This window comes from Sodiomyces alkalinus, assembly GCF_003711515.1.
Source record: "Sodiomyces alkalinus F11 unplaced genomic scaffold SODALscaffold_16, whole genome shotgun sequence".
Taxonomy (NCBI): Eukaryota; Fungi; Ascomycota; class Sordariomycetes; order Glomerellales; family Plectosphaerellaceae; genus Sodiomyces; species Sodiomyces alkalinus.
In genome coordinates this window covers 357571-371091 of record NW_021167094.1, presented here as the reverse complement: position 1 = coordinate 371091, position 13521 = coordinate 357571, and the positions used below count along the sequence as shown (strand labels likewise).

The following is a 13521-nucleotide window of genomic DNA, read 5'->3' as shown; positions in this document are numbered from 1 at the left end:
AGTTATCTTTAGTCTCTAACCGTTTTTACTAATCGCCTCGGACTATAAGGCGTGCCTTATACTTAAGGAGGGTGCCCTCCTTATTAAATTTATAGGTGTATACCTATTTATAGGCGAGGACTTATTACTTATTAGCCTGATTACTACCTACCTCCTATTAGTAGCCTATCTATTAGTGCCCCTTAAGATGTTCCCCCTTAGTCTATAACCACCGCTCCCGTAACGGATAAAGGCGTATATCGTGGTGGTGGTTTAATAGAGGCGGGAGATCCTCGCGGGTTACGTATAATAGCGATAGCGGCTAAGAGGTATAAGGGGAATCTATAACACCGATATCGTCGTTATTAATAGCTTACTTCCTCGTGCATATAGGGTTATAAGTCCTGCTAGCGTTAAAGAACGCCTTTTAGGCGTTATTATTCTAGACCTTCTTAGTCGTGTATATACTTGCGATGGTTCTCGCGATAAATAGGCGCGCGGGTAATAGGCGCGCGGCCGACAGGAGTATAGCCGATAGGCACCCCCTAGGGGCACCTATAGGTATCCGTTAGTGGTTATGGTGTTCTTCCACTTTAGCGCCCCTAACCATCGCTAACGCTATAAGGAACGCACGCGCGGGATCTTTAGGGGATCTTAAAGGCGTGGGAAACGGTTTAAACCTCGTAATAGTAAACCGTGAAGTATCCGTAGTAATAGCAGTAGCCTCTCCCGTAGTAATAGCGGTGGCGTCGGAGTTATAAGGTTCTAAATCTATAGCCTAGTTATTAGGCTATAGATTTAGAACCTCGTCTATAGTAATAGTAGTAGTCTCTCTCGTAGTAATAGCGATAGCCTCGCCTTTATCCGTAGTAATAGCGGTGGCGTCGCCTTTACCTGTAGTAATAACAGTGGTATAGTCTTCTCCTATAGTAATAGTAGTATCCGTAGTAATAACGGTACCCGTAGTAATAGCGGTGTAGTCTATAATAATAGTAGTAGCCTCTCTTATAGTAATAGCGACGGCCTCGCCTTTATCTGAAGTAATAGCGGTAGCGTAAGAGTCTTCCGACTTAAGATCTAATACGTTTATAGCTATACCCCATAATAGCAGCCTATTCGCGGTCGTGGTATAGGTAATACAGATAGATTATAGGCGTTCCCCGATTTTCTTAGCGGAAGCTATAGCTTATAGCGTTTTAATCCTACCGTTAAATATCTTATCTTCGTTAAAGACTACGTCTTTTATAGTAATAATATCCGTTAGGTATAGTAGCTAAATACAGAAGCTATTCGAGGAGTAATATCCGACGTGATAGCCGATCTATACCTTCGGTTCTAGCCTTTATAGGCGGTTCTTTTTAGCTTAGGTATCGCGCGTTTTTATAAAGGCTTTATAGCTATAAGCTCGCAGGTACGTAAGGTTAGGTTAACGGCCGCGCAGGCCTTCGTATAGTATCTTCTAGTCGTTAATATATCGTAGCATTCTATTATACAGATATATAGTAGTCTTAAAGATCTTAGGCCAAATAGATATAGGCAGATTAGCTCTAATCCTTATAGCCCTCGCCCTTTTCTTAACGATACCTCTAATCCGTTCTATAACGCCGTTCTAATCCTATAAATATAATATCGACGGCTAGCCTTCTACCTCCTTAGCAGCGAGGAAAGTAACGACTTCTAAGTGCTAAAATATCTTAGAATCGGCCCGTAGAACGCGTAGCCTAACGTCGAATTAGGTCATAAGCAGGGTAAAAACGTCCTTTAGAGTGTGTAGGATAGAGCCTTAGTCTCTCTTCTACAAATAGTAATCCCACGTATAACCTATATATATATCTATAACGAATATAATAGACTTATATAGTCCGCCCGCTAACTACTCCGCCTTTTCTAGATTATAAAAATTAATAGCTAGGGCCTCTCCGGGCTTTAACGGGTAAAGGGATAGTATCCGCCGGATCTACGTAGGCATTTACGACTATCTATACGCGTTATAGTCCGTTATACGTAGTCCCTTTATCTTTACCCCTTAAGTAGCGTCGACGATCTTTACGAGAGTATCGGTGCCGTAATAGCCGAGGCGTTTATACTACCGTTATACCGTAGTCTTCTACGGTTACCACGGTTATCGTGATCTTCTATACGGGTTATCGCGGGGGTGCCTTACTAAGACCGCGAACGTGGTAGCGGCCGTGGCTTCCGCGCGCTCGATTATATACTAGCCGTGGATATCTAGTAGCTTATAGATAGGCCGGTTATCGGCAGAGCTAATAATAGTATCGTTTACGGTGTCTTAGCGGTAGCCTTATAGGCGTAGCTAGCGTTCCGAGACGATATTAGTGACGAATTCCGTATAGTATATAACGTTACGGAGGCATAGTAGCCTTTTCGTACCTGCTAGGGATTATACACGTAGCTTAATATCTCCGTATCCGAGGATAAGAGCCTTATAAGTACCCACCTAAAGCGTTAATAAATTAACCGTGGGTGGTCTAACGGCCGTAAAACGGCCTTAATTATTAAAGATATAGATTAACGATCCTAAGTCTAGGATCGCATAGTGTAATAGCGCTCTGGCTTAGTTAATAGAAAGGGATATTCCCTATTCTTATTATAATCTTAATAGTATCGTCGTATAACGACACGCTACCCCTTAGGTTAGGGGGGCTCCTAGTCTCCCCGTTATAGTGACGGACAGGTCTTTATAAACTATAGTAGTAGGCGTAGTATTATAGAGTTAATCTTCCTAGACTTCCTATATCTTATTAGCGGTAGCAGCTATTACTTCCCGCCTCTTCTATATCGCGGTATCCACGCGGCTTTTAAAACTATAAATACGTATCTTCTTTTCCGCGACCTTTATAATATCTTCAAGGACACGCCAGGTATAAGGGCGTATATCCGGCCTTACGTACTAATAGGCGGCGGCAGTATAGGTGTTCTTATATATCTCGTAAGGCCTCCTTATTACGGGAGGGATAGCCTTTACGGATATATTACTATAAGGGCGCTTCTTATTATTATCGTTATTAGCAGTATCCTTGGTATCGGGGAGGTTCCTAAGGGTATTAAAGCCTCTCCTAACTCTAGGCTTTATAGCGGTGGATTATAGGCTCTTTATATTACTAAGAACCGTATATAGAGTCTTTATAAAGTCGTTAATCGTTAGCTCGTTTTCCGTAATCTTATCGTAGTTATTTACTAGGTAGTTATTACTCTATTCCTAGGCGATAGGTCTAATAGCTTTTAACACGTCTTCCGCCTAATAGTCCGCGCTTAATAGCTCTATAACGCCTATATATTTATAGTATATTATCGCTATTTTCTAGTTTACTACCTAGGCGTCTATATCCTTAGGTATAGCCTTTATAGGCATAGTGTATCGTCGGTATAGGACCAGGGCTTCCTTATAGAGGTCTATAGGTATCGGTCCTACGTGCGCGTGTAGGAGGGTAATCTAGGCCTATAGATTATTTACGGTATTATCCTATAGCCAGGCGAGGAGGTTATATAACGTAGTATAGATAGTTCCTTCGATATAGGAATATACCTTGTTAAATTCCTTCTACTACGCGTTATAGTCTGCCTTTTCCTCGCCGTATACGCGGCGGTCTTATAGGTAATACGTACGCCCCTTTTTAGAGAGGTCGTTAATAGACGTAGGCGTCTTAGTCAGGGGCTTTTTCGTTACGGCTATAGCCGTAGCCTTATAGCGGGCGGCCGTCTTCTTTTTACCGGTAGCCGTGGTAACGGCCGTAGTAGCCGTGGATTCTATAGTATCCATAGCCTTATCGCCCTCTAGCGTGATAGTAGAAGAAAAAGTAGCCGTGACGGTAATAGCCGTGGCCTCCTCCGTGTTAGGGTCCACGGCGAGGGCTTCGTATTTACGAACGTTAAGTAGTATAGGTATAGGGAGGAGATAGGCGTTAGCCTCCTTATCGCTTAGCTTTAGATTAAGGTAATTATCCTAGTAGGAGGCCGATTTACCATGTACGGCGCGCTCCTAAACTGCCTAATCCATTTAGTTAATAAGGGTGGTAGCGGCCGCCTTCTATTCGGCATTAGATACGTTAGAAGATATCTTTACTAGATTATCGTTTATCGGTTAGTTAATTAATAGGTAGGTTAATTAATCTCTTAATTACTCTAATTAGGTCGATAGTAGTTATTTAAGAGTGCTTATATAGACGTGATTACTTCTTTATAGTAGAATAGGGGTAGCCTTATTAATATCTATCGTTTTAGGCGTTATGAACCAGGCTTATAACTATCGTATATTAAATAGGCACTTAGATAATTAACCTAGTAAAGCAGAAATCTCGTGTGTGTGTATTCTGTTAAGTTATCTAGGAGAGTCTCTTATACCCTTAATTTAGGTGGTGAAGACTCTATTATGAGTACTAAGTTATTTAGATCCTATCCGGCCTTTTCCGGTATCCGCCCCTATTATATCCGAAGCCCCTAGTCATAGCGTGGATCCCCCCTGGATCTCCTATAGACCACGTCGTGGTCCGTATGTCTATGCGAAAGCTTTATCTAATAATATCCGTCTCTCTCTCCGTACCAGAGAACATTATATTATATATAGTTATAGATAAACTGATATTAAAGCCTATAGCTAAGCTAATAGTTAGTATAGAGCGAAGTGGGGCGGTATATTCACCTAATAGTTATTATAGGGTATAGCCTATACGGGTTATATAATATACGTATATACTTTAAATAAGTATTAGGCGTTAATAGAGGGGTAAATAAAGAGGGGTAATATAGCGAAGATAGTAATAAATAGATAGAATAAGAGGAAACGATTAGAAAACTATTCGGAAACGATTCGGAAATAGTTCTAAAGGATATTAAAATCTATTCGATATAGAGTATAATTCGCTATTCGACGATCGTGGTAAGCTTTAGGAGTTAGAGAATCTTCCTAAACTAAATATTCAGGAAGATAAATTTTATAATAATAGATTTCTTAAGAATCAGAATCTACGACTATATCTCAATAAACTTAATTCTAATCGACGACCTAGTAATATTAATATCTAAAGGTATTAGATTCCGGAAGTATATATATTCTTTATTATCCTTTAAAGATATAATTACTTACCTTAGTTAGATTCACCCCGAAACTAATAATAAACTATTTCTTGTCTCCGTATCTACTTATAATAATAGTAGACTTACGCTAGACTCTTAATCTATAGAAGTCTATAAGATCCTATATATAATTAGGATACCCAAGTTTTCTTAAACTTCAGAAAACGGCTTAGCTACCTTTATCTTAATAGATACTTTAAGTAATAACGAAAAAAAGGCACCTTAGAAAGTCGTAAGTTATTTTTATTCTTTTTATATATATAGTCTTATTTCCTACTAGTATACTCTTTTTTAGGTTTAGTACGATATTACCTAGAAATATCCAGGTTTTTTAACTATAAGCGTAGCACTTAAAGATACTCCGGTTCACCGCTATAGATATATATATTAAGGCGGTAAAGCTTATAAATATCTCCTACGATAAGAATTCTACTATTCTGTGGTAACTCCGTAACTACTAAGGAGAATTACTAAGCGAAAAAAGGAAGTAAAAGAATTTACTATACGGAAAAGGGCGTTTAGGTAAGTAAGACGTATTAAGATATTTTAAGCTTAATACTAATATTATTTTAGATAGACTCGGGTATTAAAGGGAAGATTTAATTAAAAGATTATATATAGCGACTAGGAAAATATATATATTCCACGCGTAGATTCTAGTAGATTATATATAAGTATTATCTTTAGATACCTTATTTTATCTAAACACGTTCTTAGTTAATTATAGTAACTTACGAACTTCGAATAATATTTTATAGTATACTAATCTTAGATAATCGCCGATATAACGCGTTATTATATTAATACTATAATTCTAATAAGTTTCTATTCTTATATAGAACTTATCCGATATACTTTTAATCCTACTATATATAGAATTCTCGCTAATCCGGATAAGACTTATTACTTCTTCGCGTTAAATCGTAAAAAACGAAAAATATATAGTAAGTCGATTCGGAAACGATTAGGAAACGATTAGGAAACGATTCGGAAATATTCAGAAATATTCAGAAATATTCAGAAACGATTAAGAAACGATTTGCGTAATATCTCCTAATATCTTTATATAGATAAAGTTTATATCTCGGGCACTAATAATATCTAATAATAAACCTATAGCATAGAACTTAGATTTTTATTCCTTACGATTTTAAGACGACTCTATAGGTTATTATAATATCGTATAGAGTATACGCTTACCCTCTAATACTACCTTTAAAAGCCCTTACTTTTATAGTAAAAGGTATTTTTAGAGTACTCGCGAAGATTAGTAACCCGAACCTAAAATTAAATATCTTTGTAAAGGTAAGCGAACTAAAAGAGTTTATCGCCGAATATAGAGGGAAAATTATTTTAGATATCTATATTAGTCTCACGAATTCCGACTATCTTCGATATATTCTTTAAAAGTAGTAGATTATCTTTTTTCCTTAAGGTAGTCAGAGTCTCACTTTAGGTCTTAAGCAGATAAAAGAGGTAAATAAATATAAATATATAAGTGAATAACCAGTTATATCTATATATAATTTCTAATATTCTACTCTAGTATATCCAGTACTTATTTAAGACCTGATATAACTATATAATAATCTACTTCTTTAAGGAATAAACGAAAATATAGACTTTCCCGGATATAAAATCCTTTTTCGTCGATACTAACTATAAGTATATTAATAGTATAGAGTAGAAGGAGATTATTTAGGTATAGTATAGCTATAATTCGGAAAGAGGTTTATCACCGAATCGTTTCTAATATCTAATACTCCCTTTAATAAGGTACTATATAAACTCGGAGATAGTAAATATATATCTCTATATATTTTACTAGGTATTCCGGATCCTTAAAGATAAGTATAATATATAAGTTAAATAATAATATCTACACGGTACTAATCTTCTTAGGGTAACCTTAGATTAGGCCTTACTAGCGATTTAAGGCTTTAGTAGATACCTATAGTAAACGTTCCGCCTAGCCGAAACTTAGGAAGACTAGGTATCTTATTATATACGACTCTGTATAATCTATTTCCGGAGAGGTGTTAAGAGTATTCTAGGTAATAATTAAGTAAAAGGTAAAGGCTTAGTCTATTATTTCTTAATAACTCTCTTAGAATACCGGACTCGAGAGGACTCTAATAACCTTTATAATAAGATTACCCGTGAGTCTAGTCTAGAAATATTTCGGAAACGATTCGGAAACGATTCGAAAAACGTATTTATCCTTTAGAGATAATACCTTAGTTCTATAACTAGGCGATATACAAGCGCCTCCTATATATTATTATAGAATTCTGCTAAGTAGCTTCGAATATTCTACTAGAGGATTAGGCATTAATTGCTGATAATACTAATACGGTTAAGGTTATATATTAAGCCTTATATAAATAGACTGGATAATATATCTATATCCTTAACGTTATCTAAGGGTAAGTCTTTTAGTAAGTATTATAAATCTATTCGCTAACCTTTATAGATATAAGGAATATAACTAGATACTACTTATAATAGATTATAATACTCGTTCCCTTTAAGTGTCTAGTTTATAGCGAGATACTAGAATAAGCGGCTAGTTTAATACTATACTTAGTCGGAGAAGTAAGTTCTATTACTTTATAAATAATAAAAGAAAAGACACTAACCTTCCACGGCTTTAGAGAGAAAATATCTTTAGGTAGATAAGGAAAGTGAAGATACTAATCGTAGTTAATTATAAAGCTATACTATAACAGGAAGCCGATCTATTTTAAGATTATCTTTAGATCCTCCCGAGGATTTTAGGATCTTTACTAGTAATAGCGGAGATTCGGATTTTCTCGAAATTCCCTAGTAAAGAGTATCAGGAGTATATTATTAAACGATATTCCTCCTAGACGCTCTCGAAGGCAGCGCCTAAACACACTAAATCTTTATTAGTAAGCTACTTAAGGTTAAGTTTATACTTTATAACCCTTATTATTAATTAAAGAGTAAACGCTTACTCTTAAGGAATATTAGCGCGAAATAAATCGAAAGGATTATAAATCGAAAGCGCGGATTATAAGGGAAAGAGAAGAAGCCGATTAGCGTTTCTAATTAAAGATAGCTAGGATTAAGCTAAAGAGAGAGCGGTTATATCGTTTAGATTAGTAGAAATAAATAGCGTAAGTGATATTAAGAAATACTTTAGTTATTAAAATCGTACTTTATTATTATCGTAGTAAAATAATACTAAAAAGCTATTCTATAGTAAAAAAAAAACTCCTTATATACTAAATAAGTATTATATAACTATAAAAAAAGGCTAATAGCCCGGAAACGTTTCCTATATACTTATTTACTCCTTATTATTAGGAGTAGAAACACGGGTTATTATAACCCGATAGTTATAAAGGAGGGAGGGGCGGGAGTTATAAACTCTATAGAATAGATTATTAGTAAATAAGATATAATTTTTAGATAAGCTATGAATATACCGGAGACTTTTTCGCTATCGGCTATATCCTTATACCGATATTTAGCCTAGACTAAGTAAAAATAGTTATAGGGAAAAGGGGGGCAGTCTAGGAAATATTTCCTGTTAGTCTATAATACTATAATAAAAAGTAAAGGTAATATACTACGGCCGATAGAGTTCTATTCTATATAAGCCTAATAACGGGTCTTAGGACCTTAACTAAAAGTATCTTACTTTATATAAAGTATATCCACCTAGGAAAGAAAATAGATTAATAATAGTCCCTGAATTAATTCTGAATCGTTTCTTATATTTCCGTTATCGTCCTTTAGCACCTTCCGGAGGAATAAATCTTTTATAATAGCTTTAGCTTTACGAGGAGTATTAAGAGGTGTGTTAATACTATAAGCTAAATTATATATAGCCTAGTAATACTCTGCGGCTTAAAGGTTATCACGAGAGCGTAAGGACCTAGAGGCGCTAGGAGCTACTTAGATATAATAGATATAAAGGATATACTTCTTTAACGCGCCGATAAAGGAGAATTTCGACCGCTAAGCAGAAATAACTTATTAGAATTAAGTAACTAATTTATAAAGATAGATTAACTTATATTAAAGTATATCTTACCGTTTACCTCGAGGAAATAGTAGTATATCTTACCTAGTACTATAAGAACCCTGCTAGCCTTCTATTAGTAATATATAAAGTAATATATTATATCCTAAACTTATATTATTGGTATCGTATTTAGGGAGCTAATTAGGATATTAGCCGCTATCTTTTTTAGCGGTATACTACTAGAACGTATATATCTTATAATAGTTTAAGGGTATATTATCAAAATACTTAATATTAACCTTAGAAAAATAGAAGAGTAGTTAGTTTATACTTAAGAAATAATTCGGAAACGTTTTAGAAACGTTTCCGAATCGTTTCTAGTAATAATCTAAAAATATACCTAATAGATATTAATGCTTTAAAGGAGATAATATTAAAGAATTAAAATATAATAGTGAATAAAGATAGTGATACTTAAAAAACACACTTTATAAAAAACTAAAGTAGCAATACTATAGGAAAATAATAAAATAGTGCTACTTAGGAAAAAAAGGGGAAAACACGTTAACGTGTTACGACACGACTCGTGAAAGAAGGAGAAACGTTTCCTTAGCTTAACTAATCAGAAAGCAGACCCATAGTAACCCTCGGCTTAACTTTTCCCAGCCACCCCCCACACTAACTATCAGCTTAGCCACAGGCTTCAACATCAGTTTACCTATAGTCTCCATTATATGGTTATTAAGGTAATTATAGTATAGTAATCCCTGGATAGCCGCCAAGAGTCTCAAAAGCTCTCGAAGTGAATCGAGCTACCATTATTTCGTATCCTAAAATTTCTATGCGTTTTCGAGATGTGCGACGACGAGTTAAATGCTATAGTGTGTAAGGTAGTCCAGGCCGAAAGGGGGCGAGGGAAGGAGACAAAGGAACAGACGAAAGAGTCTAATTACTGATCAATAACTACGAGGCAGTCGCCTCGAACAATAGGTCATCGCGTTTAAACAACTGCTCTGCAGGCTCGCTGTCCAGAATTCAGTTTTCGTATTAAAGACAGAACCGTCTTGGCGTTTCAAGTGAGAGGGAGAGCTTGGCTGAGCAGCATGACCCACCACATTCGTTCGCGATGCTGGCACACAACTTTCGCGATAACATCTACGGACTAAGATACCAAAGGAGGCCCAGTGAAGGCGGCGGGCGGCAGCAGCCACAAGGCAATCAAGGGAGGATTTAACCCACGTGGGTGTAGGAGTGACAATGGCTAAGGACGACTGGGGAGGATTTCTGTCCACCGCGATGGACTTGTGGCCGGATGCAGGGACGGCCTCTAATCAAGGTACTTGCGAGGAGAGAAGAGCCAAGGGGGTTCAAACGAGTTCAGTGGGTTCAAACATGATTAAAGCTTGGCCGTGGGTTCGGGGGAATGCCATGACCCACATGGCGTGTGAAGCCAAAGTCCTACCGCAGAAGTCCTACGAACTCGTCTAACGGCCCTTGGGTCATCACGCAATGCATTACAAGCGCGACCACCAGACCAGCACAAGGACCGTAGTGAATGGAAGTATTCCTACGAAGTTTTTTGCAACACTGATGTCAGGCTTCATCTCTAGATTACCTTAGAGAATCATAGAAAACCCCGAAAAAAGGAAGAAAAAAAATCGTGACTTGCCAGTCCTCGACTCCAATTTTGTTTTACGCAATTCGTTGGGCGCCAACACTGAAGAGACGCAGTGTACGGATACCCATCCTTGGTTTTCCGTCTGCTTATTAGCTGGCATTTTGTGTGGTCTTACGTACATAAGCGCCGGGCTGCAGGACAGGGAGGCCAGCCCCTCGGTGCCAATTTGGGGCCTAGCTTGAACTGGGTTGTCCGGGGGGGAGGTTTCTTTTCGGCTTCGATAAAGTGATAACAATAGGTAAGGTACCTTCTATGAGATCTGTGTGCACGCTAGGTACTTATTCCCTCGCAATTTGCGCCTTCACTATTACAACGTACAATTGTGACTATACATGATCGATGTAGGGTATTACTATTAGGTAGGTAGATTGATATAGAGATATTTATACTTCTTATATAAGAGATCGGTATGAGCCGTCGAGAGGATTAGGAGGAAGCGTTAAACGAGTTGATCGAGGATCGAGGGCGCAAACCATGGCCAAAGACCCCCGCGAAGTCAATTAATTTCCGAATAGAGACTCTATGTAATTATATTGTACACTACAACGTATGCTCACTCAGCCTTACGAAGAAAACAAAATTGGAAAGAGAGGAACAGATGGGGGAAGGGGTTCAGAAGGAGAGACCCATCCCTCCACTTATATACGGATACTCGTATTCGTACAGAGACAGATCTTCATAGGCATCTCGTGCAGTGTGGTGCTGGGGATAATAAGCCAATACTTGTATGTTTTAATTGAAGGCGCAAAAACAAAGAAGCTTTAGATCCTGTGTGGGTGCTTATTTGTTTCCAGCCTCGCCCGAGTCTCTGGTAATTATATGCCAACCCAGGTTTAAGGTTAAGCGCATAACAACCACGAAGGAGGGATGTACCTAGTTAACCCCCCCCACCCCCCCCGTCCCCACATCTATTCTCATCCTTTCATCCTTCTTCTTCCTTCACCTTTATGTTTTGTTAGCCTATAACACCCCCTCGCCCCTTTCCCTACAGAGGATATAAGGTACCCAAGCAATTCCTATCCGTATCAAGGGGCATAGCTTGACCGTTATAACGGTCCGGCCAGTTACGGAAAGGCGTAAGCATAGCACCCTCCTTTCTATGAAATGGTCACCAACTGTTCGTAGCTTATGCAGGCCTAATACTGTTATCCTTTTGCCTAGGTACGTACCTTAGTTGACATATCTGATGGAACGAGGCTTCTTCTCTCAGACAAAAATTTTATATCGTCTTTTCCTTCTCCATCCCCCGTTCTTCTTCTTCTTCTTCTTCTATTCTTCCTCAGCATTTCTTCTGGGTTTCTTGCATGTTTGCTGCTGCCCAAACAATTTTTGAACCCCCAACCCCAACCCCACGATTCCACTTTGTCATTACGCAGTGTATTGTGCCTTGTACCACCCTGATTATCTTTCCGAGAAAACCCCCCTGGCACTATCTCCGTTGTCCACTCTCCACTGAAGAGGGCAGGCACAGCCCATGCCAACACTACCTTATTTACACTAACTCCATCCATCTGCCAAGCATCAACCTTCATTGCCCCCTCCCGCGGTCTTTCAGGCCGTTCAAATACCTAAGGTCATCTCAGGTACTTTACCTTTCAACCCTTCTCCAACCTTTCTAGCCCATTTCCCTTCTTCGTATTCACTTTTCACCGTTTTACCAACGGTACTGACGGAAGGAAAGGGTAAGGTAATAAACGCCTGCGTATTTTCCCGCGCTGGCTGGAAGAACCCCCCTGTGTCATCTTTTGTCTCCAGGCCCTCCCACACCCCGCCTCTCTACCTCCCGCCCCTTACCTCTCTCTACGAAGTACTTTCTTCGTTTCCTTTTCCTTTTCCTTTTCCTTTCCCCCCTCCTTCTCCTCCTTCGATCTTCGATCTTCTCCCTAGCTTCAGTGTTTCCCCTGCCTCATGAACTCCCGCCTGAAGAGCAGTTTTGGCTTTGGTAAACGCAAATCAGTGACGAGTATCCAGAACCACGACCCTAATAACCGCGCCTCCCCGAGTCCGACCCCTCCACCTCCACCAGGTGGTCCCGGTGGCACTGCTCAAATACCGCAACAGCTGCCGCTCCGTCCTAGTTCCGTCGCTTCTGTCTCGTCCACCGCTTTTACTCCCATGAATCATCCCGGCGCTCCCATCCGCCCTCCTAGCTACGCACCCAACTACGCTCCCGTCGTCGCCCCTGTCGGTCGCACCAGTCCCCTGACGACCAACCAAGGTTCCACTCGCACACCGCCCTCCCAAATGGTCGGCGGTCCACCTCCCATCAACACGGGCGTGCCCGTCGCCGGTTACCCCCCTCAGCTCCCCCCCGTGAACACGCAAGGTCCCCCTCCTATGGGCGGGCCCCCTGGCTATGCCGGCGCAGGCTATGGTCCCCCTCCACAACAACAACAAGGCCCGCCTATCGGCCAGCAGTTTGCTCCGAGGACTGCGGAAGTCGAAGGCAATAGTAGGAACAAGGCCCAGTTGATTGTCGGTATTGATTTTGTAAGTAAAACCACTCGTCTGGCAGATTGAGCTGAGGATATGCCTATCGGGATGGGTTTCCCTTTGGAATCGGATCATCTCAATAATGTGCTGACGGACTGCCTTTCCCCAGGGAACGACATTTTCCGGAGTAGCATTCGCTTTCGCGACAAACAACGAGGCGAAGGAAGATATTATCACAGAGTGGCCAGGTGCTGGTTCGTATACGAAGCAGAAGGTAGGGAGATGCTGCAGCCCTCTCGTCCTGGCAAAGAGTCCACCAGACTTGCGAAAGACCACCGCCCCC

At 39.5% G+C, this 13521-nt stretch overlaps 2 protein-coding genes across 2 annotated transcripts in view; both read left to right on the top strand.

Annotated features, from left to right (window-relative positions):
* Positions 1-10576: 10576 nt before the first annotated feature.
* Positions 10577-10927, top strand: SODALDRAFT_364228 (hypothetical protein; the record flags this gene model as incomplete). The annotated part of the gene is made up of 2 exons (XM_028614627.1): positions 10577-10628; positions 10740-10927. 2 exons carry the CDS (start codon positions 10577-10579, stop codon positions 10925-10927), a joined length of 240 nt encoding a protein of 79 aa, XP_028462526.1.
* A 1401-nt stretch (positions 10928-12328) lies between these two features.
* SODALDRAFT_302213 (actin-like ATPase domain-containing protein) overlaps positions 12329-13521 on the top strand; it is a gene marked incomplete at its 3' end in the record, with an annotated part of 2905 nt that continues 1712 nt past the window's right edge. Inside the window, exons 1-2 of the mRNA XM_028608920.1 lie at positions 12329-13235; positions 13348-13452. Coding sequence (XP_028462525.1) covers positions 12654-13235; positions 13348-13452 — 687 coding nt within the window. The 5' untranslated portion in view covers positions 12329-12653. The remainder of the gene's footprint in view (positions 13236-13347; positions 13453-13521) is intronic.